The sequence below is a fragment of the Mustela nivalis genome (genome assembly GCF_964662115.1).
Source record: "Mustela nivalis genome assembly, chromosome: 13".
NCBI lineage: Eukaryota > Metazoa > Chordata > Mammalia > Carnivora > Mustelidae > Mustela > Mustela nivalis.
In genome coordinates, this window is record NC_139032.1 from 68742798 (window position 1) to 68769008 (window position 26211).

Sequence of the window (26211 nt, forward strand, 5' to 3'; positions counted from 1 at the left end):
TCAATCAGTTCTGTAATGAAGACCCAGCAGCATCACTGCAACTTCCCTTTAATTTTACAATTTTTATAATGAGAGTTCTTGTAGCATGAAAAGTGTCTGTAGAAACCCAGCCAGCATTCTGAAGAGTTTCTAAAGGAACACCATGATTTTCTGTCTCCGCTGTTTGGGTGCGGATTGGCCCTCCAGGAGAGAAATCAGTTATCTCTTGTTCTCAGTGCTAGGGCGAGAATGGCCTCAAAAGTTTCCAAGGAACTTCCTGATGGGCCCATGACATTTCAGAGAATTCATTCAACACCAAGAATGGCTTTCCGTCATTTGAAAGAAGTAGATGAGCTGGGATCTCATGTGTCACAGTTGCGTTTTGAGCATTTTACTGAAACGAGGCTTCTTGGTTTGTTTTGTTTCTCAAGGAGAATATTGTCAGGACACTTCTCAGAATTAGACTTATCTGGCGAACTGCAGGTTCCCCTTTCCAGACAATGAAGTCTAAAGCTGCTGAGATACTACCCTGCTTCCTCCCTTTCTTTTCTAGTCCCTTCTCTCCTCTTTTATCTCCTTGTTCAAATCACACGCTTCCTTTTCTAAGGACAGGAGAGCTGGCAGGCTGCCGATTGGCCTGTTGGCCTCAATTAGCCTTATATCATTGCAAAGGAATGCATGAATTCTCCAGAAGGTATGTACTATCTCTTTCTGTGTTAGACACTCACTACCTGCTTTCATAACAGGTCACTCAGCCAGAATTGCTCCTTATTTACATATCTGACCGTTTTTTTAGTCACTTAGATTACATCCCTGGATGCTCATCTCATTTTAATGATGATCCCAAAGGCACCTGTTATGAAATAGTACTCAACGTGCCCTGTAACCCTTGAAAACTTGATGCAGAACAAAGCTAAAACAAGAGATAACCTGAAAAGGACCATCGCTGGCCAGAAAGCGAGTGGGTTCTTCATCGGCAGCTTGCCTGCTCCAGACTTGTGCTGACGTGCAAGGTCCACAGATGGTCCACAGTCTGACCACATAGAACAGAGGCAACGTGCATTGGCAGGACTTGGGGGTCTCCTGGTATTTCTCTGCTCAGTATTTAAATTCAGTCTCATATTGGGGGTTACATATGTGATTGCAAATTAATCCTTTCTCTTCTGAAAATTTGGTTTTGAAGAACAGCTGTGTCTCCCTTCTGAATTCCTTAATTATTTATCCTCCCTGATATGTTAAACCTTTCATTAGTGTGGTGAATTGCCAAGAGTACACAGAACTGCTTAGATCATGTAGCAAACAGTATAAACATTTGATAGGACATTTGAAGACACCACATGGCAAGCCGGGATCTGTAGTGGAGCCGGATCGATGGAGGTAGCTTGTTGTCAAGAGTTCTTTGTTGGTCTATTTTGCTGGCTTATTTTATTACTAGGTTGTTTTGTGTGGTTTTTTTTTGTTTTGTTTTGTTTTGTTTTTAACTAAACATGGGAGGAATACATAAATCATGGGTACTTACTTGGAAGGGGCTGATTGTGCTCTGATAGAGTCCCTGTCCAATTTGGAGTGCACATGCTCATATCTGAGGTCAAAGCAAATCAGTCCAATTAATTATTGCATATGCAGAGAGAGAGAGAGAAAGTCTTTGTTTGCATTTGCCTGTCACCTTGATCCTTCTACTGGTGTTGTAAGGAAGTTTCACCTCAGTTTCTTCTCCGTGCAGTCGGGCTTGGAAAGATGCTTTAAATGATTTTTAAGTTACTAGAAGTCCTGTTTTGACCGTGACAAGGGCAAGTGATAAGTACTGATACAGAACACCCCTTGTTGTCAGAGTAGCAGCTCACGTCCACCAGTGGATGAGTTAGTGGTTGCCCCCCATTTTTCATCCTCAGCATGGAAATCCTTCCTCCCAAACACCCCCCTCCCCCAGCTCTTTGACCTCATCCTATCAGCTGTTTCCAATCTCCAAATATATTTGTAGGCTGATCTTCAGGTTCCTGATGCTTCTGTTTTTCTAGCTGAACTATTCCAGAGTTGATGCATTCCACTGCCAGTCCTTGGATAATTGGTTTTTCCATTCACTGGAAAGTAAGAAAAGCACAAACAACAGGTGCTAACTAAAACCTTTTCTTAGAATTGTGATTCAGGAGAACTGGGGAGCTCAGTGCCTGATAAATGAAACTAGGTTTCTAGAGTGGACAGAGGAAAAGCACCTTATGGTGTTTCTGGTTCTATTTCTCCAAGGCTTTGAAGGTTATAATTAGTTGCTGCTGAATCCCTGTGGCCGTGGCGCCTCACCACTTTATTTCTGGTCTGCGGCCTTCAGGCCGAGAACAGGTTCGATCCAGGCAAGGCCTGTGTGTTTTAATTCGGGCACTTCCTGGAGACCGTTGGGACTTTGACTTGAAGACCATGTTTATGCAAGTCTGGGGAACAGCGTTCGCCAAGCCGCCAAGCTGCCCTGGGCGAGAGGGCTGATGGTGGCCTGGTGGTGAGAACACCGTGAACCATCCAGGGTGCCTCCCCCTCTCCAGGTACATCTGGGCCATGAGCGGAAGAAGAACGGGGCGTGAAGCTGCGGATCGCCCTCTTTCACCTTCACCGAGCCATGATGGCTCCCGGGGATCCTGGTCACAGAAACGTGGGGGTGCAGCTGGTGTAGACGAGGGAGCAGCCTGTGCCCATCATCCCCCTTTCCCCATTCACACGTGTACATTCCCGATCTTGAATGAGATCTCTCTGGGTTCTCTTTAACTATGTCTTCAAGAGTGTGTCAGATGTGGAGAATTGGAGTTAGGATTTCTCATCCAGACCCCCACCTTTGGAAATCCCCAAGCTAGAAATGGAAATGGAACACACCAGCAATGGGGAATAAATGATACTGAAGAGCAGTGAATAATTCGAATGCTCTGGGGGTTTCATGTGTGTCAGGAGGACTGATCACTTTCGGCGCTGGAGTATTAGAGAAGAATCCATACTCACAGAGCAGGTCCCTTCGTGGGTGGTGTTTAGAGTCCAGTCCTCGATGCCTATTTGACCTTGAGGGGCCTGGGAATACTGCCCGGGGTGGGGGGGGGAGTAGGAGATGGGGGTGCTTGTTTGATTTGTAGACTTAGCCCATGACCTTCTGAAATAGCATTTCTTTTTAGTTAGTTTGAAGCTTCCTCTTCTGCTTTTGATTTTGCTGATTGGGTCAGTGGTGGGGAGGGGGGTATTGCTAATCTCATTATGACAGTATTTTTAAATGAAGTAAAGTAGATAGGAGGTCAAGGCTTTTAGCTTTAAATCATCATTTTGGAGCACGTCAGTGTCTAGCTGAGTCTTTGAGGGTTGCTGCTCTTTCTGGGAGGATGAAGCAGTCAGAGAAGCAGCAGAGCGCGTTTCTCCTCTTTTTCCTGGTTGTGGGTTTCTCAGAGGATTACCATCTGCTGTGAAAACATACTCTGGTTGATGGATGGGTCCTCCTCGGGTCCGGCTTTCTTTGTCTCCCGTCCTCCCCCATTCCTTTCTCCTCCCGCTCTCACTCCGTGCACGTGTGTGCATCCTCAGTCTCATAAACACATCGGGTTTCTGTTTCTTTGATTGTTTAGGCCATGCTGGAAATTTCCGTTTTCTTCTTCTGTCAGCGTCTTCAGGACAAATGTGTACACAAAGGCAAAATGGCTTTCAAAGGAGGCTCCGTCCTCCTCTCGGGGCTTGGTGCAGACATCAAATTGAAGGCCGTTCAGCTGTACCTGACGCTGGTTCTCAGCAGCCTGGAGATTAACCTCTTCTAAGGCTCTGAGCTATTTTTGAGGTAGAGACTGCAACAACATTAAAGCTAGAACCCATTAGGAAATCACTTTCATCATCTCTTCTTTTTCCAAATCAGTGGGTTTTTTTTCCCCCCTGATCTCATGACCCTTTAATCTCCTTTGTAGCAGAACAAGGAGACTGTTGGTTTGTGTTTGCATCCAGTGAAGTTAGAATCCTTGATAACAGCTTCCGAAGACACCAAGATATTAGAGAACTGCACAGCAAGATGAATTTCATGTCTGGGTGGAAGACTTAGTGCTGAAGGTGCCCTGCTTTCCTTGTGCAGAACCATCATTTTTGTTGATGTTGTGCAAACCGAGCTCAAAATTTCCAAAAGACACACAGCAGAAAGCCTTTTGTTGCGTTATTTCTAAAGGCTTGAAGTTTTGAAGGGAAGAGATTTTGTTTTCCTCTCGGGCTACACAATGGAGCTTTCAGAGAACCTCTTTTAAAAGGAATAGCTACAGCCTTTGTGTTGAAGGGTGTGTCTGTTGGCAGGGTCTGCTGATGCAGACAGACTGGCTGGTGATTAACAAAGGTCATTAGACTTTGGAATCTGGCAAGCAGAGTCGGATGGTATGTCTTCTGTGTGTGGAAGGACGACTCCCAAGAAGCCAAGGCATTCTGGAGGTCCCCCCCAACCCACCCCCAAATCCTGCTGTAGAACAGAGTCTGGTCCAGGATCGTCCTGCCATCACCAGTCAGCTCTGCTGGGACTAACGAACAAGCTTATCAATCATGGGATAAAAGAACCTTCGGAGATCTTGGTGAATGACATTTGAGGAGGAGAAAGGTGCTGCTTTTCCGAAAGCAGTGCAAACAGTTCATTCTTTGTTGGGAGCAGAAGAGCATAGGAGGAGCCCAGCCTGTTCTTCTACTGCTCATTTCTGATTGTCAGCCTAGCAGAATCCCAGAGAAGCCATGTTGTGCACGGAAGAGAAGCTCCGAGCTAAAATGGCCGCTCCTGAAGCTCAGAGGACTAGGGCAGCTTAGTGAGTCTTAGAGCTTCAGTGACGCAGGAGCTCATATCTCTTGAAAGTGTGATAAACACATTCAGCAGAGCTGTGGCTTGTTTGGCTGAGATGAAAGGGCTAGGCTTGGGGGATGGGGAGTGCACACTGGATGGTCTGCTTTTTTCTGTGAAGTGTTCTAAATGCAGGAGTCGTCTGCACCATGGAAAAATTTGTTTTCAGGTCTAATGGACTGTGCGAAAGGAGAAGTGGGGTGGGGCCTCAGTGACGGCTGTAATTTGATCCAGAGCTGATAGCAACCTCTTCCACACAATTTGGGTTGGCGCTTAGGCATAAAAGCTTGTGTATCTCGAATGTTGAGACTTAGCTGAAAAGACTCTGGTGCACCGTTCAGTGTTTATTGAAAAAGGATAGATTGCTGGGTGAAAGAAGAGGAGGTAAATATCTGTGTCTCACTCTGCAAGCTCAGTCTGTCCAGAGCTGGACTTGCCAGAAGTTATTTTAGCAGGCTATCAGCAGGAGCATTCTTTCATAGAAAATCCACCCGCAATGGCTCCTTTCTCTACATTTGACACATCGCTGGACTTTGTTCCTCCTGCAGAAACAATTTACCTTTTGCCCTAAAAGTAGCGAAAGTTGCAGTACAGTAGAAGTCTAGGAAGATCTGGCGAAGGCTTTAGTTCTTGGACATCTGGGGTTCTAGATTGCAGTGACTCAGTAGAGTTTGCCGTGAGCTCCATGAAGTAACTCACTGATTAAGATAATAACCGGGTATCTCAGCTCAAGATATGTATTACGATGGGACAGACTACACCTTCTAATACATTTTTAATTGCTTAATGGTGAGCCTCTCTGTTGAGTTAGTGGGAAGCTATCTGTGTCTCCTGTCACCCAGCGAAGAACAGAGTGAAGGTAGCTGGGCAAGTTTTGCTTTAGTCTGCCCCAGGTTTGCAGCTTTTTGTGGGCAAGTACACACTGCACATTTGTCATGGAGAGACATAGGAAAGGAGTTTCAGCTTAGAAGCCCCTCTTCAAAACTGTTTGTTACCTTGATATAAACCGAGGCTTCAAGGTACAACTCTAAACTAGAAACTGGATTGTCATCTGAAGTTGGTGGATGGAGAATCTCATGAGAAAAAACAATTTATGACCTAGTTAGTTGGAGAAGCTGTTAGGTTGTAATTGGTAGATAGTAGACAGCAAAATAACCATTTAGATTATGAAACGCATACACACATGTGCATGCGCACACACAACTAAACTGGGGAAAGGGGGAAAGAGGCATACCCCAGTATCAGTTAAGGTATTAGAATAACAAAAGGTAGAATAAAAGCTCTCTCTACCACCACCCAAAATTCAATACTGTTTTACCATTTGGGGATGAAACATCAATGTTCTAATATTAGAACAGCTAATGAAGATTGAAATTTGTCCTTTTTTCTGTACAGACATCTTCTTTACTTCTGAGAAGGTTCTAGTTCCCAAAAAAAGGGGTCCAAGCCAGAATCAAAGTCAATATTGACTTGACAAGAAATTTGAAATCAGTCAAGAAATTCAGAAACTACTAAAACTCTTGACTGTTAAGGGTTTCCTTGACCAATGGCATTTGAAGACATATTTATATCAAAGTAGAAAATGTTTATCTGGGCCCCCCCTACACTTTTTTGATATTTGGATCTCAAGGACGCTATCCCTGTTATGTCTGGTTGCATTTCTTTGGTGGACATTCCAACTGGCAAAGTTCAGTGAAAGATCTGCTGATACTAGAATTGTTTCTGTTAATGGACTTGTAGCCCCATCGACTTGGGATATTCAGCTAGTACAGTTCTTCAGACACTGTATTCTGAATTCTGTCACAGGTTCCTAATGTGAGAAGGTAGGCCCAGATCATGGAGGTGCTACAGTGTGATGGCTGTGACTTCCGAGCCCCATCCTACGAAGATCTCAAGGCACACATCCAGGATGTCCACACAGCATTTCTGCAGCCAACTGACGTTGCTGAAGACAATGCTAATGAGCCACGATCCGGGTCCATGAATGCCAGTAATCAGACAGAGGTGGAGTATTCTTCGATAAAGGACGAATTTGCGATCGCAGAGGATTTATCAGGTAAATCTTTGCTGATTCTGGGCGTATCTGATCTGTTTCATGGCACCCCTCTAGTTTTAGCCTGTAGCCATGGGTTTTGGCACATGTGGCTTCTTCAGAGTTCTTGCTCTCTGCGAGCCGTCTTTGCAATTAGGGCGTCACGTTTCTCTACTTGAGTGTCCTATGTTATTGTCCTTTCAGCTTCCTTTATGTCTCTTAGTTTCCTTTCAATTTGGAGAACAGGATAGTACCTTGCAGAATTCTGGGATGAATGTCGCAGTGTGGGAAATGCATCTTTTTATAGCCCTAGGGCACGTTAGTGGGGATGAGGTGAGTATCGTCTCTAAAGCTGAACGCTGCGTTTTCATCTGTGAGAAGCGCTATGTGTGTGTTCATTAATGCTTCATTAATACTCTTCAGGGCCTCATCTGGAGATGTTATTAGGACTTTCGAATGTGATGTTTATTAATGAAGAACAGTTGAAAAGAAAAATTGATTTGCATGATGAAATTTCTTAATTCTCTTTTGTTTGCTTTTCTGTTCTCACTTACCTCATGCTTTCTTTTTAGGTCAAAATGCAACTGCATTGGGGACCGGAAGCTACTATGGCCACAGTCCAGGATATTACGGTCAGCATATTGCCCCTAATCCCAAACCAACAAACAAGTTTTTTCAATGCAAGTTCTGCGTACGCTACTTCAGGTCAAAAAATCTCCTCATCGAACACACAAGGAAGGTCCACGGAGCTCAAGCTGAAGGGAGTTCGGCGGGCCCCCCTGTTCCAGGATCCTTAAATTATAATATCATGATGCATGAGGGATTTGGAAAGGTCTTCTCTTGCCAGTTTTGCACATATAAGTCACCGAGGAGGGCGAGAATAATTAAGCACCAGAAGATGTATCACAAAAACAATTTGAAGGAGACCACTGCTCCCCTCCCTGCCCCTGCTCCAATACCAGACCCTGTGGTCCCACCCGTGTCCCTGCAGGACCCGTGCAAGGAACTGCCAGCAGAGGTCGTGGAGCGCAGCATCTTAGAGTCTATGGTCAAGCCTTTGACCAAGTCTCGAGGCAACTTTTGCTGTGAGTGGTGCAGCTACCAGACCCCCCGCCGGGAGCGCTGGTGTGACCACATGATGAAGAAGCATCGCAGCATGGTCAAGATCCTTTCCAGCCTCCGCCAGCAGCAAGAAGGGACTAACCTCCCCGATGTGCAGAACAAAAGCGCCCCCAGCCCCACTTCCAACTCCACCTATCTGTCCATGAATGCTGCAAGCCGGGAGATGCCCAGCGCCAACGTCTCCAACTTCCGGGGCTCCATCAGTAACTCCATCATGAGACCCAATTCTTCGTCCGCTTCCAAGTTTCCATCCGTGTCTTACCCTCAGATGAAGCCGAAGTCCCCTCACAACTCTGGCCTCGTTAACTTGGCGGAGAGATCGCGTTATGGCATGGCTGACATGACCAATTCCTCTGCTGACCTGGAAACCAACAGCATGCTGAATGACTCCAGTTCTGATGAAGAGTTGAACGAGCTAGATAGCGAGAATGGCTTGAATGCCATGGATCACCAGACGTCAGGCATATCTGCAGAGCAGCTGATGGGCTCGGACGGCAACAAGTTGCTGGAGACCAAGGGGATTCCGTTTAGAAGGTTCATGAATAGGTTCCAGTGCCCCTTCTGTCCCTTCCTCACTATGCATCGACGTAGCATCTCCCGTCACATAGAAAACATCCATTTGTCCGGAAAGACCGCTGTCTACAAATGTGACGAATGTCCGTTTACTTGCAAGAGCTCGTTGAAGCTTGGGGCTCACAAGCAGTGTCACACGGGTACAACGTCAGATTGGGATGCTGTGAATTCCCAGAGCGAGAGCCTTTCTGCTTCCCTGAACGAAGGTGTTGTGTCTTATGAGAGCTCGAGCATCAATGGCAGAAAGCCGGGGGTCCTGTTGGATCCCCTGCAGCAGCAACAGCCGCCGCCCCCGCCGCCACCGCCACCCCCACCGCCGTCCCAGCCGCAGCCACCGCAGCTACAGCCGCCCCACCAGGTGCCAGCCCAGCCGCAGCCCCAGCCCCCGCCGGTGCAGCCGCCCCAGCCGCCCGTGCCAGGCCCACCCCTGCACCCTTACAAATGCACCATGTGTAATTACTCCACCACGACTCTGAAAGGGCTACGGGTCCATCAGCAGCACAAGCACTCGTTCTGCGACAACTTGCCAAAATTCGAGGGGCAGCCCTCAAGCCTGCCGTTGGAGAGCGAGACAGACAGCCACCCCTCTTCCAGCAACACTGTGAAGAAAAGTCAGACCTCAATTCTTGGGTTGTCCTCCAAGAACAATTTTGTAGCTAAGGCCTCTAGGAAGCTCGCCAACGACTTTCCCCTCGATCTGTCGCCCGTGAAGAAGAGAACGAGGATCGATGAGATCGCAAGCAACCTCCAGAGCAAAATCAACCAGACAAAGCAGCAGGAGGACGCGGTGATCAACGTGGAGGACGACGAGGAGGAAGAGGAAGACAACGAAGTGGAGATAGAGGTTGAGTTGGACAGGGAGGAAGAGCCCACAGAGCCGGTCATGGAGGTGTCCACATCCTTCTCGGCCCAGCAGATCTGGGCGAGAGACGCCGGCGAGCCCCAAAAGGAGCCCAGCTTCAGAAGCGTCGCCCACGACTACAATGCCACCAACGGGGCGGAAATTGAGCTCACCCTTTCCGAAGACGAAGAGGATTACTATGGCTCCTCGGCGAACATGAAAGACCACCAGGTTTCCAGTACTGCTCTGCTGAACACCCAGACTCCCATCTATGGGACAGAGCACAATAACGAGAACACAGACTTTGGTGACTCTGGACGGCTTTATTATTGCAAACACTGTGACTTTAACAACAAATCGGCCCGGAGCGTCAGCACCCACTACCAACGGATGCACCCTTATATCAAGTTCAGCTTTCGGTACATCTTGGACCCCAACGACCACAGTGCCGTGTACAGGTGCCTGGAATGCTACATTGACTACACCAACTTTGAAGACCTGCAGCAGCATTACGGTGAACACCACCCAGAAGCCATGAATGTACTCAACTTCGACCATTCGGACCTGATCTACCGCTGTCGATTTTGTTCCTACACGAGCCCGAACGTCCGAAGCCTGATGCCACATTACCAAAGAATGCATCCCACGGTCAAGATCAACAACGCGATGATATTTTCCAGCTACGTCGTGGAGCAGCAGGAAGGGCTGAATACGGAATCCCAGACGCTGAGGGAGATTCTGAATTCAGCCCCCAAGAGCATGGCAACTTCCACTCCCGTGGCTCGCGGTGGCGGTCTGCCGGCTACATTTAATAAAAACACTCCTTCAAAGACCTATACTCCAGAATGTGAAAATCAGAAGGACCCCTCAGTTAACACTGTTGTTGTTTACGATTGTGACGTTTGCTCGTTTGCAAGCCCCAACATGCATTCTGTCTTGGTTCATTATCAGAAGAAACACCCGGAAGAAAAGGCTTCCTACTTTAGGATCCAGAAAACCATGCGAATGGTGTCTGTGGACAGGGGCTCTGCCCTTTCTCAATTATCATTTGAGGTGGGTGCTCCAATGTCTCCCAAAATGTCCAACATGGGTTCCCCACCCCCCCCACAACCCCCGCCACCAGACCTCAGTACTGAGCTTTACTACTGCAAACACTGTTCGTACAGCAATCGGTCAGTTGTGGGAGTGCTTGTCCACTACCAGAAAAGACACCCAGAAATAAAGGTCACTGCCAAATATATCAGACAGGCTCCTCCCACAGCTGCAATGATGAGGGGGTCTGAGGGGCCTCAAGGCTCCCCTCGGCCACCCGCCCCCATGCAACAGCTGAACCGCAGCAGCTCTGAGCGAGATGGCCCTCCTGTGGAGAACGAGATGTTCTTTTGCCAGCACTGTGATTACGGGAACCGGACGGTCAAGGGTGTCCTCATTCACTATCAGAAGAAGCACCGAGACTTCAAGGCCAATGCAGATGTGATCCGGCAGCACACGGCCACCATCCGAAGCCTCTGTGACCGGAACCAGAAGAAGCCTGCCAGCTGTGTGCTCATGGCCCCCTCCAGCACAGAGCGGGACAAAGCGAAACTTCGAGCGCTCAAGTGTAGGCAGTGCTCGTATACCTCCCCCTACTTCTATGCACTGAGGAAGCATATCAAGAAAGATCACCCTGCCTTGAAGGCCACAGTCACGTCCATCATGCGGTGGGCGTTTCTTGATGGCTTGATAGAAGCTGGCTACCACTGCGAGTGGTGTATCTATTCACACACAGAGCCCAACGGTCTGCTCCTGCATTACCAGAGGAGGCATCCAGAGCATTACGTTGACTACACTTACATGGCTACCAAACTCTGGGCTGGGCCAGACCCGTCCCCTCCCTCCCTCGCGCTGCCCACGGAAGCCAAAACCTACCGATGCAGAGACTGTGTCTTTGAGGCCATGTCCATCTGGGACATCACCAATCACTACCAGGCATTCCATCCCTGGGCCATGAATGGTGATGAATCGGTGCTGCTGGATATCATCAAGGAGAAAGATGCCATCGAGAATCCCCTAGCCCCCTCCGCCGAAGAGCTGGTGGGTCCCGTGAATTGCGAGAACAGCTTGCCCACTCCACTCCCCGAGCAGGATGCAGAGTGCCCAGATGATGCGAGGCTCTCCCCAGAGAAGAGCATCCAGCTGGCCTCCGCCAACCCGGCCATCTCGTCCACCCCGTACCAGTGCACAGTTTGCCAGTCTGAGTACAACAACCTGCATGGCCTGCTCACCCACTACGGGAAGAAGCACCCCGGCATGAAGGTGAAGGCAGCCGACTTTGCCCAGGACATCGACATCAACCCCGGCGCTGTCTACAAATGCAGACACTGCCCCTACATCAACACCCGCATCCATGGCGTCCTGACACACTACCAGAAGCGCCACCCGGCCATCAAGGTGACCGCTGAGGACTTCGTGCACGATGTGGAGCAGTCCGCGGACATAGCGCAGAACGACGTGGAGGAGACGAGCAGAATCTTCAAGCAAGGCTACGGCGCCTACCGTTGCAAACTGTGTCCCTACACGCACGGCACCCTGGAGAAGCTCAAGATCCACTACGAGAAGTACCACAATCAGCCCGAATTCGACGTCTTTTCTCCGTCGCCCCCGAAGCTGCCGGTCTCCCTGGAGCCCGAGATGACCACAGAAGTGAGCCCCTCCCAGGTATCCGCTGCCGAGGAGGACATGGGGGAGGAGCCCATGTCCACGTCGCACTTCTCCGCCTCGCACCTGGTCTCCCACACTGTGTTCCGGTGTCAGCTCTGCAAGTACTTCTGCTCCACGAGGAAGGGCATCGCCAGGCACTACCGCATCAAGCACAACAACGTCCGCGCCCAGCCGGAGGGCAAGAACAACCTCTTCAAGTGCGCCCTATGCGCCTACACCAACCCCATCCGCAAGGGGCTGGCGGCCCACTACCAGAAGCGCCACGACATCGACGCCTACTACACCCACTGCCTGGCCGCCTCCCGGACCATCAGCGACAAGCCCAACAAGGTGATCATCCCGTCCCCGCCCAAGGACGACTCCCCGCAACTCAGCGAGGAGCTGCGGCGGGCCGTGGAGAAGAAAAAGTGCTCGCTGTGCTCCTTCCAGTCCTTCAGCAAGAAGGGCATCGTGTCCCACTACATGAAGCGCCACCCGGGGGTGTTCCCGAAGAAGCAGCACGCCAGCAAGCTGGGCGGCTACTTCACGGCCGTCTACGCGGACGAGCATGAGAAGCCGGTGCTGATGGAAGAGGAGGAGAGAGGCAGCTTCGAGAAGGACGAGGTGGAGGGAAGCGAAGCTGCGGAGACCGAGTGGCTCCCGTTCCGCTGCGTCAGGTGCTTCAAGCTGTCCTTCAGCACGGCCGAGCTGCTGTGCATGCACTACACCGACCACCACAGCCGGGACCTCAAGAGGGACTTCGTCATCCTGGGCGGCGGCCCCCGCCTGCAGAGCCCCGCCTACCAGTGTAAGCACTGTGATAGCAAACTGCAAAGCACAGCGGAGCTGACCTCACACTTGAACGTTCACAATGAGGAATTCCAGAAGCGTGCCAAACGTCAGGAGAGGAGGAAACAGCTTTTGAGCAAGCAGAAATATGCAGATGGTGCTTTTGCAGATTTCAAACAAGAGAGGGTAAGGCTATGTTTTGATTTCCCTTCCCCCAGGAGGCCTCTCATCACTGGTGCCCACACGCACTTCTTCGTTGCCAGCCAAACTGCTACAGGCTTCCTAGTGACTTAGCTTTGCCAGAGAGCTCCATAAGTCAATTAAACGTTTCGAGCTTGATTAGCCCCCCATCCTAGGCTCGCCCTTCTCCACGGCCCGCTCCCCTCCCTCCCACTCTCCCAAGGCTCCCGTGGGGGAGGGCCGGGGTGGTTTCTCTGTATCTCCTTCCGCCAAGTAGCCTTACGTGAGGCCCCGTTACACGACGCCGCTCGCTCTCTTTCTAAGGCAGCTGTGGGCCGTCTCTTGGTGTCAGCCGTGGTGCTGGTCCGCAGTGTCTGCTACAGGAACCTGCCATCTCCAGGAGTAGATTTGTCTGATTGGTTGGTTTTCGGTTTGGGGGATTTTTTTTTTTTTTTTTTGGGGGGGGGGTTGGTTGGTTCTTTTTCCTGGTCAAGACGTTCACTAATGGCGTAGCTTTGCAACGTTTCACCTGCGTGGTTGACACTGCTTTGAAAACCACCCGACGCGGTGGCCGTGACCATGACGCTTCTCCACAGAACTCTGCTCTCCTCACAAGTCGTAACATGTGTGGGTTCCGGAGACTTTGGCGTGGCAGGCAGCGCGCCACGGCTCTGACGACCTCGTTCTGTAAACACACGGCCGTATCTCTCCCTTGGTTTCTAACCTGCTAATCCACTTTGAAATAAAGTCCGCTAGTAAGCGACAAGCGTAAACGCCGGCGTGCGAGGGAGGGCTCGGAGTACTGATGGCTACCACTGTATTTTACCAGCCTTTTGGTCACTTAGAAGAGGTGCCAAAGATCAAGGAGAGGAAGGTGGTGGGCTACAAGTGTAAATTCTGTGTGGAAGTGCACCCGACGCTCCGAGCCATCTGCAACCACCTGCGGAAGCACGTCCAGTATGGCAGCGTCCCCGCCGTGTCCGCCGCCGTGAAGGTGAGAGTCAGGGAGGGGGGAGGTGTGGATGAGCGGTCAGGTGTGTGAGCCGCTCGAGTCACTGATTAACCCCCCACCCCCAACTGTGCTCCCACCCCCCCCACCCCCCACCGTTGCGCAAAGCAGCTCAGGAAAGGGCGTCCCAGGATGTGGGCATTCCTGAGCTGCACTTGGATCGGTCTGGCTTGTTTTGATTTTTTTGCAGGTTGGACCCTCTTCATCTTTCGTGTCTCCACCCGGTCGCGTTTCGATCTGGTTCCCTTCCACGCGGATAGTTTGGTGGAAACGGAAGATCCGGGCCTCTCCGGACAGGAGGCTTTGGGTCGCCCTTCTGTTCTGCATGTAGTGCCGTTAGGTGTTACGCTCTTCCAAGTTGCCTGAGCTCTTGAGAGGAATCAAGTGGGTCCTGTTCCCATCATCTTTTGCTCCTCCCACTGCCTGACTTCTTACTGTTCTCATCCTGCTGACGGTTTAGAGAGCCCAGGAGAATCTTTTACTTCTTATCCTGGGTCCTCTGAGGAGCGTGAGACACATGAAATCTAAAACTATGGGCCTTCGAGTCACAGTAGGCCCCAAGAACCCCTTGCCCTAATTTGGTTCCTTTATCCTCTTTTTACCCATATGTGGCTGACCAGTGTCTTCCCTCCCTGCCCCAACTTCAATTACACTGCCTGTTTTGGACGTCATAATCCTGAGAGTAGCCACAGTTTCGGGGACCTGCCTTCCAGGATATAGCTAAGCACTGATTTTTGAGCAGAGAAGTTAATTAGTTTGGGGCTTGGCTATTTCTCTCTAGATACGTAAATATGTTTTCGTTATTGGCCTTTCTCCATCTGGTGTCCTGTTTTTGCCCATATAACATGGACATAAAGTCTCTGCTTTCCTTCGCTGAAGACAGAAGCCCCTCTGGCTCCCAGCAGAACAGTGGCCCCTGGGGGCAGTGGCAGTCAGCCTCTTCCGTGCCACCACAATGTGTCTCAGGCTTGTTTCCTGGAGTCACTCGAGGGAGACAGAGTTCTTCATGTGTAATCAGTAACCCAAGGAGTCACCTCCAAAGATGGGTGTCTTAAACTCAGGCTCCTCCTTAAGTTTTTCAGTCGATCATACAGCAGCCTCCCATTCAGTGGGTTAAGTCACCGTACGCAGGGTGGGGAGGAGCATGGGTGGCAAAAGGCAGGGTCCTTCCCTTTCCTTCATTTCCCGAGGATGGCCCACGCTGGCTCCTAGATGCCCAAACCTCTCTGCTGTGTTTTCCTCTTCCTTCCTTTCTTTTCTCTGAGCCATAACCCTAACCCTGCTTTGTGTGAGTTCAGGTGGGATGGCAGTTGGAATTTTCTTTCTAAGATGGGAGCAAAGTGAGTGAATGGTCTTCACAGTGGGAGAGCCTCTCTCTCTCAGGCAGTGGCAGCCTGTGCCGGGACATGTTGCCTTCACATCACCACCGCTGCATGGCAGGCGGGTTTGCCCTCCCTCTAGGGGGAGCTGGAGAGGCAGGGGAGGAAGCTTGAACTGGAGATGCTGATGACTTTGGGAGAATGAAGGGAGCGGAGGAGTGCTGAAGACGATGATGATGGATATTTATTTTGTTGGTGGGGCATGTGTGTGTGTGTGGTTCTCTTAGCAGGAGGCCGAAGACCCTTCCCACTTGTTCCTGGATGGATTGGAAGTCGCCAAAGATGCCAGTGGCACCCTGGTGGACCGGGTGGATGGTGAACACTGCTTGCTTGATGGAATGTTGGAGGATGAAACCCGGCCGGGGGGATACCATTGTAGTCAATGTGACAGAGTCCTGATGTCCATGCAGGGGCTGCGTTCTCATGAGAGGAGCCATCTGGCCCTGGCCATGTTTACCCGCGAGGACAAGTACAGCTGCCAGTATTGCTCCTTTGTTTCTGCTTTCAGGCACAAGTAAGTGCTGTTGTGTGCCCGCAGGTGGGGAGGAGGGAGGTGTCCTAGCGGGAGGCAGCTAAGCTGGAGCCGGGGTTGGGGGTAGTGAGGTGGGGGGTGGGTGGAGGCGTCCACGAGCCCCACTGAGGGCTTTCACTTGCTGCTTAGGTTACCTTGAGCCTTAGTCACCCCATCTGTCAAATGGGGCTAAGAGCCCCAGATTACTTAACATTAGACGTGGCAAATACAGGTCTTTTTCACAAGTGGCTATTTTGGAGGCCTTGCTCTGATTTACAAAAGACTAGAAAGTAGAGGAATTTGCTGGTGTTATCCGTCAAACATTCATCCAGAACCTCGTCGTCATTTGAGGATGTAAAGTTCCATTTAGGAAATTGAGGGTCTGTGGAGGTAAAATTAGGACTATTCATTCCCTGTTGTGACCAAAGAACCATTGCTTGAGATGTTTCTTAAAAAGACCTTGAAAAGTAAGGAGGTTCCTGATGCCAACAGGTGCTTTTGAAGTAAAGGGAGGTTGAGGCAAAGGAGCTGCCTGAGGCCCATCACAGCTTTGGAGTCATGGATTTGGAGTATTGTGACTGGCATTTGGGGGTGATGGGAAGGGGGATGGTTCCAAGAAGAAACCACCATTTATTGCCTTTTCTGAACTGTCTGAGAGGGATACGCGATGAGTAATGTGTGCCACCATCTTGGATGGAGGTGACCGATTGGAAGACTAACATGCTGTTTATCTTTAGGATGATTGAAAGTAAATGTTGGGTTGGTTGCTTCTTAAAAAGATAAAGTGCTGGATAGTTGTTGAAAGCCGGAAGGAGGCAATGCTTGTCCAGAGGGTAGGATGGGTTACAGATCCTGAATTCTACAGAGCCTAATGTCTCATCTTTGTTGTCAGATCTGTGCGCCGACGTAAAACTTGTGTAGTTTTCATCAGTTTAAGAAGTATGTATTCCCCAGCATCTGTCCTGCTTTCTGACACCCAGTAGAGGCTCGGCAGATCCCTACTGAATAAATGGATACCCTCTGTGCTAGGCAGTGTGCTGGGGACTTGTGGGATTTGAGGGGCATATAAAGATGAAGAGGCCATGGTCAGGGAGCTAAGGGAGTTTAGGGCCTAGGGGAGTTATAAATAAAGCAAGCACACAAATGAGGCAAAATAAGGCACATATCTTTCAAAAATGTATCAGTAAAATGCTATGAAATTTCAGAGAAGGGTAATGTGACACCTACTGTGGAAGAATTGAGAAGGTTTTATGGAGTAGGGAGCATTTGAGTCAGGTCTTAAAGTCGGAAGACAGGGGGCGCCTGGGTGGCTCAGTGAGTTAAGCCTCTGCCTTCCACTCAGGTCATGATCCGAGGGTCCTAGGGTAGAGCCCTGCATCAGACTCCCTGCTCAGCAGGGATCTGCTTCCCCCTCTCTCTCTGCCTGCTTCTCTGCCTACTTGTGATTTCTGTCTGTCAAATAAATAAATAAAATCTTAAAAAAAAAAAAGTCTAAGACAGGACTTGTAAAGTTTGGAATGGGCGTACAACATGGTGGAAGGGATGAGAGCATAAGCCCGTGGAATGGAGCACGAGGCTGGTGGGTGCCCGGCTGGTAGTCTAGTCTGACTAATCTTTAAGGTATATGTAAAAGAATAGGGGAGGATAGAGTAAGACTTGAGTAGAGACCATTTTTGGAGTCTTTGAATGCAGAATTAAGACTCTTTAATTTACATTACCAGCAAAAGGAAGACTCTGAAATGAGTAGAGTCATCATAATTGCTGACATTTATTAAGACCTACTGTGTGTCCGGCAGTACGCTAAACGCCTTCAAGTATTATCTCATTTTATTCTTAAGTCAGCCCTGTGAGGTACGGTCCCACTGTGTCTCCATTTTGTGGATTAGAAAGGTGAGGAGGTTTATGTAACTTGCCCAGGCCATTCGGTTTATAAGCAATAGCTGGGATTTGAACCCAGGCGGTCTCACTCCATAGCTCATGCTCTTGAGTTGACCAAAAAAAAAAGTTGGGAGGAACCAATTAGGAGGCAGTAATAGTAGGTAATCCAAGAAGTTAGAATGGAACTTTGGGAATGGTTGAAAGAAGTAGGATCTTAATGATTTGGAAAAATTGACTATAATATAGGGGATGAGGGATGAGAGACAAAGTAGAGGACAGATGACACCCAGGTGTTCCGTCTGGTTGACTGAGAATGGTGGTGTCCTTTGTAGAAGCAAGGAAAGGAGAAAGAGCGGCTGTTTGGAGGTGGTGGGGGTGGTGGGGGGTACTGATGGTTTTGTTTAAGGGCTGGTTGAGTTTAAGAAAGCTGAAGGACACCCAGAGGGAGATGTCAGGAAGTGATTGAAAGCGCAGCTTTGGAGCTCAGAACATTGTTTGTTTAAATGGTAAGCAACACCATTCCCAGATGAGTCATTTAGAATGGAATCTAGTTCTCCGGGGTACCGATACAAATTAAAAAACCTTCCCACACCTTGTTTGGGGGATTTATTATTTTTTAGACTAGTAATTATTATGAAATACTGGGGGTTCACCATAATTTAATAACTTCTTTATAAGTTGCTCTGGAAGACTGAGGTACAGCAAACATGGTAGTGTTTATCAGAAGGGATAAGTGGCCTTTGGATCACAAGACTTCTTTGAAACCTACCTTCCAGTTGCCTCCATATTTACAAAGATGTTGGAGACGTGACAGCCCATTGCAAGTAGCTCAGCTACCTTGGAACTTCCCTTCCCCTCCTGAGTGTTCACCGTGAATGCAGAGTTGAGATTTAAAAAGAAAGCCCTTTCTAAATGCAAAATTTCTCTAATTCTTTTTTTTTTTTTTTTTTTGAATAAGTTAAGGAACTAGTTGATAGGCATTCCTCACCACCTTGGCAGAAAACTTGCATTCCCTGGTATTTCATCTTTTCTCTTTGAATGCACTCTTCCGATTATACATGCTTCCCGGGAAGGGAAAATGTTCGCACTGCCTTGTATCTCAATCCAAAAAGGCTCTTGATATCTTCTTTCCTTGAGCCCCTCCCTTTCAAGTAGGCATGACCACTCTTGTCATTTTTGTCATTGTTGTTTTTGGTTTGGGTAAGCACCATTGTTGAGCAAAATGACTTTGAGCAGCTTAGAAGTGGGATTGCTGGAAAAGGGCAGGGAGAAAAATGTATGTAATTGTTAATCCTGTCCTGTTTCTCTCTCTATTTTTCTTCTCCATCAAGCTTGGATCGCCATATGCAAACCCACCACGGACACCATAAACCATTCCGGTGCAAACTCTGCTCCTTCAAGTCCTCCTATAACAGCCGGCTGAAAACACATATACTCAAGGCTCACGCTGGTGAGTTGGCCTTCCTGATGCAGGAGTCCTCTGGTTTTGAAATCCTATGGTCTTCCCTGAGGGAAAGTCGAAGTCCCTTATCCCGCACATGAGAAGAAGTTATTCTTGACTTGGTTGGTTATTTATTTCTATTTTAATCTAATGAAGAAACATAAAGAAAAATTATAGAATAACCTGAAGCCAAAATAAGCCAAGGGTGACCAAGCCCATGTCACCCAAGTCATAGTTGAGATGTGCTACTAACAGGCTTTGTTACTGTTGTTGTTGTTGTTGTTTAAAGATTTTATTTATGTATTTGCCAGAAAGAGACACAGCGAGAGAGGGAACACAAGCAAGGAGAGTGGGAGAGGGAGAAGCAGGCTTTCTGCTGAGCGGGGAGCCCAACGCAGGACTTGATCCCAGGACCCTGGGATCATGACCTGAGCTGAAGGCAGATGCTTAACAACTGAGCCACCCAGGCACCCCTGGTTCCCTGGTTTTTGTTTGTTTGGTTGGTTTCTTATAGGAATTTCTAAATTACCTAGCCTTTTTTTTTTTTTTTTTAAGATTTTATTTATTTATTTGAGAGAGAGACAGACAGAGAGCATGAGCAGGGGGAAGGGGCAAAGAGAGAGGGAGAAACAGACTCCCCTGCTGAGCAGGGAGCCCGATGCAGGGCTTGAACCCAGTACCCTGGGATCATGACCCTAGCTGAAGGTTTAACTGACTGAGCCACGCAGGTGCTCCTACCTGGCCTTTCTAATGGAAATGCATGAACTGTTAGCATCTACTGAAGATAATTCCCAACTAAAATGAAAGTATAATCTTGAGGAAGTTCAAAGGGACAGAGTCCCTAAGACATGCAGGATGTCTCATGAGATACCCTTAAATACATTTCCTTACAAGAGATAAGAAATGGGTCCTGAGTGTCCAGAAGCTGTGCTGGTCTCTGTTACTCTTTTGTTCCATCTCCTCATGCTTCTGTCAGGAACAGTCCCTCACCCGCCAGGCTTGCACTAGGCATGTTCTGTCCATCCCACTCATTAATCCTCATGGCAGTCCTAAAGGGTAGGTGGTGGTGTCCCCCTCAGCATCAGAGGAGGATATAAAAATTAAGTGACCTGTTCAAGGCCGTATAACCCACTCACTAAGAATTCGACTTCAGAAGAACAGCCTGCGTCCTTATCACTGACAAGAAGCTGATGGCCTCTCTTTTTTGCATCTGATGGAAGATGCCTGCTGGTGGCACAGGAGAGGAAAGAGGTGTGGTGCAGGGAAGGTGCTGGAGAGGGGTCTAGGGGCCTCTCCGTGGTGGTCTCAGCCACACCCGGAAGCCAGACTGCACATACACCATTAGTCAGGGTCCCTCTCCGAGGTTTTGACCAGCTTTCCTGGTGTTGGGTCCTGTCGAACTGGCCTCATGGAATAAAACTCCTGAAGCCATCCAGCTGTTCTTAGCCCCACTGGGCACGGATGGGATGGGGAGACTGGTTCTAGACTTCTGTTCGTATTTTTATACTTTTGGGAAAAGTCTACTGAAGCTATGGAGTAAGAGGCTTCAGGGTTCAGACCGCTCTTTTGTGACATGTGTGCATATTGTAAATTCTTTAGCTGGGACAGCATCCTGGGGAGTCTTTCTCACAGATCTCCACCTTGGCCAAAGCGCTGTCAGCAAGAGGAGTTGGGTAAATGATCTGGCCCTATGCAAAGGACTTTAAGAAAGTACCAGAGGCTGCCTGGAGACTCCAGGGCAGTGAGGTGACCACGCACACGGTCCTTCTGTGCTCACTGGTTGGCGAGAAGGAAGCATCCATAAAGAGAGGGGGAATGCTAGAATTTGTTTCTCTGCACACCTGGGAACCTTGGTGTCTGTGGCGTGGCGTTCAGCCACTTGAGAGCAGCTTGGCTTGCAACAAGCCAGTGCGTTTTCCAAAACACTTGTGTCATCTTGTCCATGCTAGGTGGATTATTTTATTTTAAAGGGTAAAAGTCACATAGACAAATCAAATAATCTGGATTTGAATTCTCTCTCATGTTGTGCTACTTGCCACTACCTAACCAGCTTCATGCAGCCAGACTTGCATTAAAAAATTTAAAAATGGAGTAAGAAGGGCCATGGTATTCTATACAATGATTATATATATTGACATGTGTATTTCTATGTTATATGGGAAATTATATTCTATATATCCATATTTATTATAGTAATAGTTACCACTGTTGACAGCCAGGCATTATCTAGACTCCTAGATAATAGCTGGGGACTGACTGAGGTTCTGGCCCAGGTCGTCTGACTTTGAACTTCTCTTCCATCTTGGGCTGTAGTGTGTTGCGTCACTCAAGGTTCTCTTCAAGGCTTTCTTGGAAGTACGTGCTCTGGGAGTCATCAGTGGCAACGCGGAGGCTGAGTGCAGAGTCTGGGTTCCTGCGCTCACCTGGCATATGAAGACATTGAGTCATTTTCAAGGTTGGGGGGGAACAACCCATCTCAGCTGGGTCAGAGCAAGCACAGAGGTTTACCTTCTCATTCCTGCTCCGCGGCTCTGTCCAGAGGTCCCCCTCACAGTTTGGCCCACGAAACTTTCCTTGCTGAAGGGCCTTTCTGCTCTTTTTTTCCCCTCTATTTCCTTCTCTTTCCCCACCTCTGGTTTTAAAATTTCGCCTTAAAAAGAAATTTAAAAAAAAACAAAAAACAAAAAAAACCTGCTCGTTAGGGGAAATTTGGAAATGAAAGAAGAAATAAGAGTCAGTCACCCCATAATCTTATTCTCTAAAGACCACTGTTGTTCACGTTTGAGAACACTTCCTTTCAACCATGGCCTCTATAATTATTTTTAACACTTGTGATTATAAGTGAGTCAAAAATATATCATGCCTTTCTATTTGTTTTTCTGGAGATCACTATTTTATTTTCTGGTTTTTTTATATTATTTAAGAATTTATTTTAATGAATTATCATTCATCAAGAAGCTGGTACTTGTTTATTTAATCATTTCCTTATGACTGGAAACCCTGTATGTTAAAGGATATTTTTTTAGTATCAGGTTGGAGCAGATACTGAGCTGCAAGCATGAGGATTCACATCCTTTTGTTAGGAAAAGCAAAATTGCTTTCTGAGTCGATCAAACCAGTGTTTTCCCCACAACATAAGCATGTCCATTTCACAGCTTGGCTTTTTAAAATGCACTTAATTTAAAAGCTGACTTTGGGCAAAGGTGAACCATACTCTCATTTGGTCACTGTGTTTCCATGGTATAAAAATAATTAAAATAAAAGTAGGAAATGTCCTGTGTATCAAAGAATATTGGAGATATACACACGCTTATACATATACAACTATCTCTTAGTTTTTAAAAAAAAATGACTTACCCATTTCTCTGCATTATTGATTAGATAGGGGCATGGAGTTTTATGCTGAGGTTTGTGAACTGGTCCAGAAAAAACAAACTAGAATGTGTGGAATCAAGGAGGTGACTAGTCAGCAAAGACGCAGAGAATGAAAATAGCACAATAGAGTTTGCACTTAGTTACCCTGTGCTTGGAAAGCCACTGATAGGTCCTTGAAATAAGAAGCATATTATATTGTGCAGATGATAAAAAGCATCCTTGAATGAAAGCCGACGTCATTTCTAGTGGAGAGAGAGAGAGGGAGAGAATGAGAGACGAACCGTTTCTGAAGGAGGGATCGTAGACATTCAGTTTCACTCCCTGTTGGGGAATCCATGCATGGGTTTGTCCCTGTAAGTAGAGCATGAAATGAAAAGGGACCGGGTCACCTGATTCTGGAGCTCATGGAAGAGTTTCAGTCCCAGAGGAGCACTGTGGTTGTGGGAAGGGGTGGGTAGCTGGTCTGTGAGGCTTCTTAGACCCTGAAACTTGAGAAGTCGCATCTCTTGCGTGAATTAACTGTACTTCATCTCTTGTGTGAATTAACTATGCCATTTTGTTTTCCACCCCACCTTACCCCCTTCCCTCCTTTCCCGTTCTGCCCCTTACCGCCATCTTCTTCCAGGTGAACATGCCTACAAGTGTTCTTGGTGCTCATTTTCCACCATGACAATCAGCCAGTTGAAGGAACACTCCCTCAAGGTCCACGGAAAAGCCCTGACCCTCCCCAGGCCACGAATTGTCAGTCTGCTCTCCTCCCACGCGCACCACTCCTCCCAGAAAACTACCCCGGCCGAAGAAGTAGAAGACTCTAATGGTAATGAGGGGCTTGCAAGTGCTAGCTCACCACCCAGGGTGGAGCGGGGTCATTGCCAGTCATTCTTCCCAGAGGGAAATCTAATACAAAACCATGACGGTTCAAGTGAAGGAAGAAATGTGGAAAGGTGAAATGCTATAGACATTGGAGTGGGAGGGTGAGGGGCCCTTGGGGACTGTCTGGTGCTGTGGCCAAAATGTCTCTCTGGACACGATCATGAGAGCGTCGCTCATGGAAAGAGTACTCCATGTGCATGGACTAGTGTTGGAGTCTCCCGTGTGGTTGTGAGCAGGTACGTAGATAGGGTACCAGGCAGGTTTATTTCTTTGTTTACTTAGTTATGTATAGTTTGTGTTGTTCTAAAAAAAAAAAAAAAAAAAAGCCTGAAAACAAAAAAACATGGGGCATGAAGAGTCTGGCGGGGGCATACTACGCCACACAGAATTCAGAGGAGGAGATGGAAGGGGGATGGGGGGGCAAGTCTCTCTGATCCTGTTGCAATGTAGGGGTCATGTCATGATTTCTGGTAGCCAAAGGTTGACGAGGAAGCGGCAGCTGAGAAGAGGGTTTAACTGCTGGGATTTAGAGCTTCAGAAATGCAGAGAGCCATGGAGGGGTCTCCTCGCTGGCAGTGTCCCCCAGTTGTGACGAAGTGGCAGGTGTGACATAGTGAGCCAAAGGACAGCTTATTGTTTTGACCACGCCAAGAAGCAGAAGTGTTTTAACTGCTCAGCTTGCCTCTGGGGATTGCAGAAATCAGGTGCTTAGGACCAAAGGAAGCGTACAGATTCTCAGGGGTCTGGAAAATCCCAGAGCTGCTCCCTTTTCTGCCCCTACAGTCACCAGACATTTTCTACCAGCTCAAGTTCTTCCCAGCCTGGGAACACACTGTTCCTGAGGTCTACTGTTATGTTCTCAGGAGGAGCTTAGTGGACTGGAAGGAAACTTCATGGGCTCTTGGCAACAGAGGATTGGCTTTGAGTCTGACTTCTCTCAATGCCAGTTGTATTTTCCCGGGCAGTCGTGGCTTCCACACTCATGTAGGCTTGGATGACGATACTATCTCCACCAGCTATCTGGAGAGAGTAAAGAGAAAAGGCACACGTGTTAAATGCCCTACACAACGTCTGACACATAGTGGGTATTAAATAAATAAATGGTCATTTTACTGCTGCGATTCTCATCCTTTGCAGTTTTGGCCTTGGGGGCCATTGATAACAAGTGTGAATTTGGGGTTATTTTTAATGTAAGGGTTTAAAAAGAGAGCCTCTTCAGGTAACCTGAAGATTTGACAGCTCAGCATGTCAACATGGCCTGATTATCAGATTATCCAAAGAGTAAATGAGTAATCTTCCTTCATGAGGTCTGCAAAGAGACAGCTGTGGGAGGAGAAGGGAAGGCGAGTCCCGAGGCTAAAGCTGCCTTTACTGAGTTAGGGAACTTGGTGGCCTTGCCTTTCCAGCGGTCAAACACTGTGTAAAACACAAGAGCTCCTTATTTACCGGTATTCTTGTCCTAAAGGACTTTGACTCAACAAGAAAGACTTGTTACTTTGACTGTGGCTTGTAACAAAGTGGATCTCCTCGACTGTTGTGTAGTAGTTCAAAGTGTGGGAGGAAGCCAGGTGTGCTTTGTTGTTTTCTGGGAAGACTTCGAGTCTCGGAGCCGGGAGGACGGGGTGGGGCAGGGAGCCTATGCAGAAGGGGACAGGGTGTTCTCTTTGCACCTTGAGATGCTGTTCATTGGAAAAGATGGGTATAGAGCAGCAAAAGGCAAAATGTCATTTGATGTGGATTATAACATCTTTATTCATATGATTTTTAATTAATTGCTTTCTTCTGAAATGGGAAGCTACACCTGCAGAGCCATTTGGGTGAAATCGATGCATCCTCACGCCATTTCCAGCAAGGGCTCTTCCTGGGAAATTCCTCCCCATGTCAGACCTGTTTTTCTTTTTCCTTTGCTCTCCTCCCGTGAACAGTGGGCCTCAGTCACAGGGCAGGGGACTCCTCTGGACCACTCATTCCACCTGTGTCCATACTCTGCCGAGGACAGTGCTCTGTACAGAAGAATCCTGGTCCTCTGAAAACTTAAAACCAAATATTGAGAAGATACTGTCAGCCTGGGTTTGAACCAAACATAACCTTAAGCCTGAGTTCTAAGCTTTTCAGGAGTGATTTCAGAGTCTTGAAAGTGAGACGACGTTGGGACCTTGGGGTGGGTGGTCGCAGAAACACGATAGTAGGATGTTGACTCTCTGTAGAACAGAGAGGGTTTGTCTTTAGTCAGCTACAGGAAGATAATTTGCAATATGTAGAAGTGTTTTCTTTTCCCTTCTATCGAAAGGACTCAGCCCTGGGTGGCAATTAGTGAGGCCCACACAGAGGTCATTGGACTTGCGCTGGTTTTAATGTATATAAATAACCTTTATCAATGGGTCAGCAGTGATTGGTTTAATTTGATGGGGGGACAAAAAGCTTCATTAGAAGGTAGGTAAACAGAAAGAAGGCATCACATGGGCTGTTCTCATGAGTGAATAATTCCGTGGAAAGGATCATAGTTTTTTTGTTTAATAAACATTTTCTCGAGTCCTTCCCATAGGTCTTGTGTAGCTTTGGATGCCCAGGAATGACTGAAGAGGTTGAAATTGGGAGGACTATTCGCTAGGGAGCTAATGGTGGATTCCTAGAAACGACTAAGTCTGGGGGATGAAAAAACAGCTGTGGGGCTAGACAGTAGCCTGTAAATCATGCCTTGAATGGTGTTTGAAACACGCATGTGAAATCC

At 48.1% G+C, this 26211-nt stretch overlaps 1 protein-coding gene across 9 annotated transcripts in view; it reads left to right on the forward strand.

Annotated features, from left to right (window-relative positions):
• ZNF462 (zinc finger protein 462) overlaps positions 1-26211 on the forward strand; it is a 139229-nt gene that overhangs the window by 48882 nt on the left and 64136 nt on the right. For 6 of the 9 annotated variants that reach the window (XR_014302285.1, XR_014302286.1, XM_082696833.1 and 3 more), the window contains 6 exons: positions 6605-6854; positions 7403-13020; positions 13844-14008; positions 15630-15916; positions 19123-19241; positions 23233-23424. Coding sequence is in view for 7 of the 9 variants with exons in the window: in XM_082696833.1 (XP_082552959.1) it covers positions 6635-6854; positions 7403-13020; positions 13844-14008; positions 15630-15916; positions 19123-19241; positions 23233-23424 (6601 nt within the window). In the remaining 2 variants the exon portion in view is untranslated. The remainder of the gene's footprint in view (positions 1-6604; positions 6855-7402; positions 13021-13843; positions 14009-15629; positions 15917-19122; positions 19242-23232; positions 23425-26211) is intronic. The other 3 variants (XM_082696834.1, XM_082696835.1, XM_082696836.1) reach the window with 3 other exon arrangements.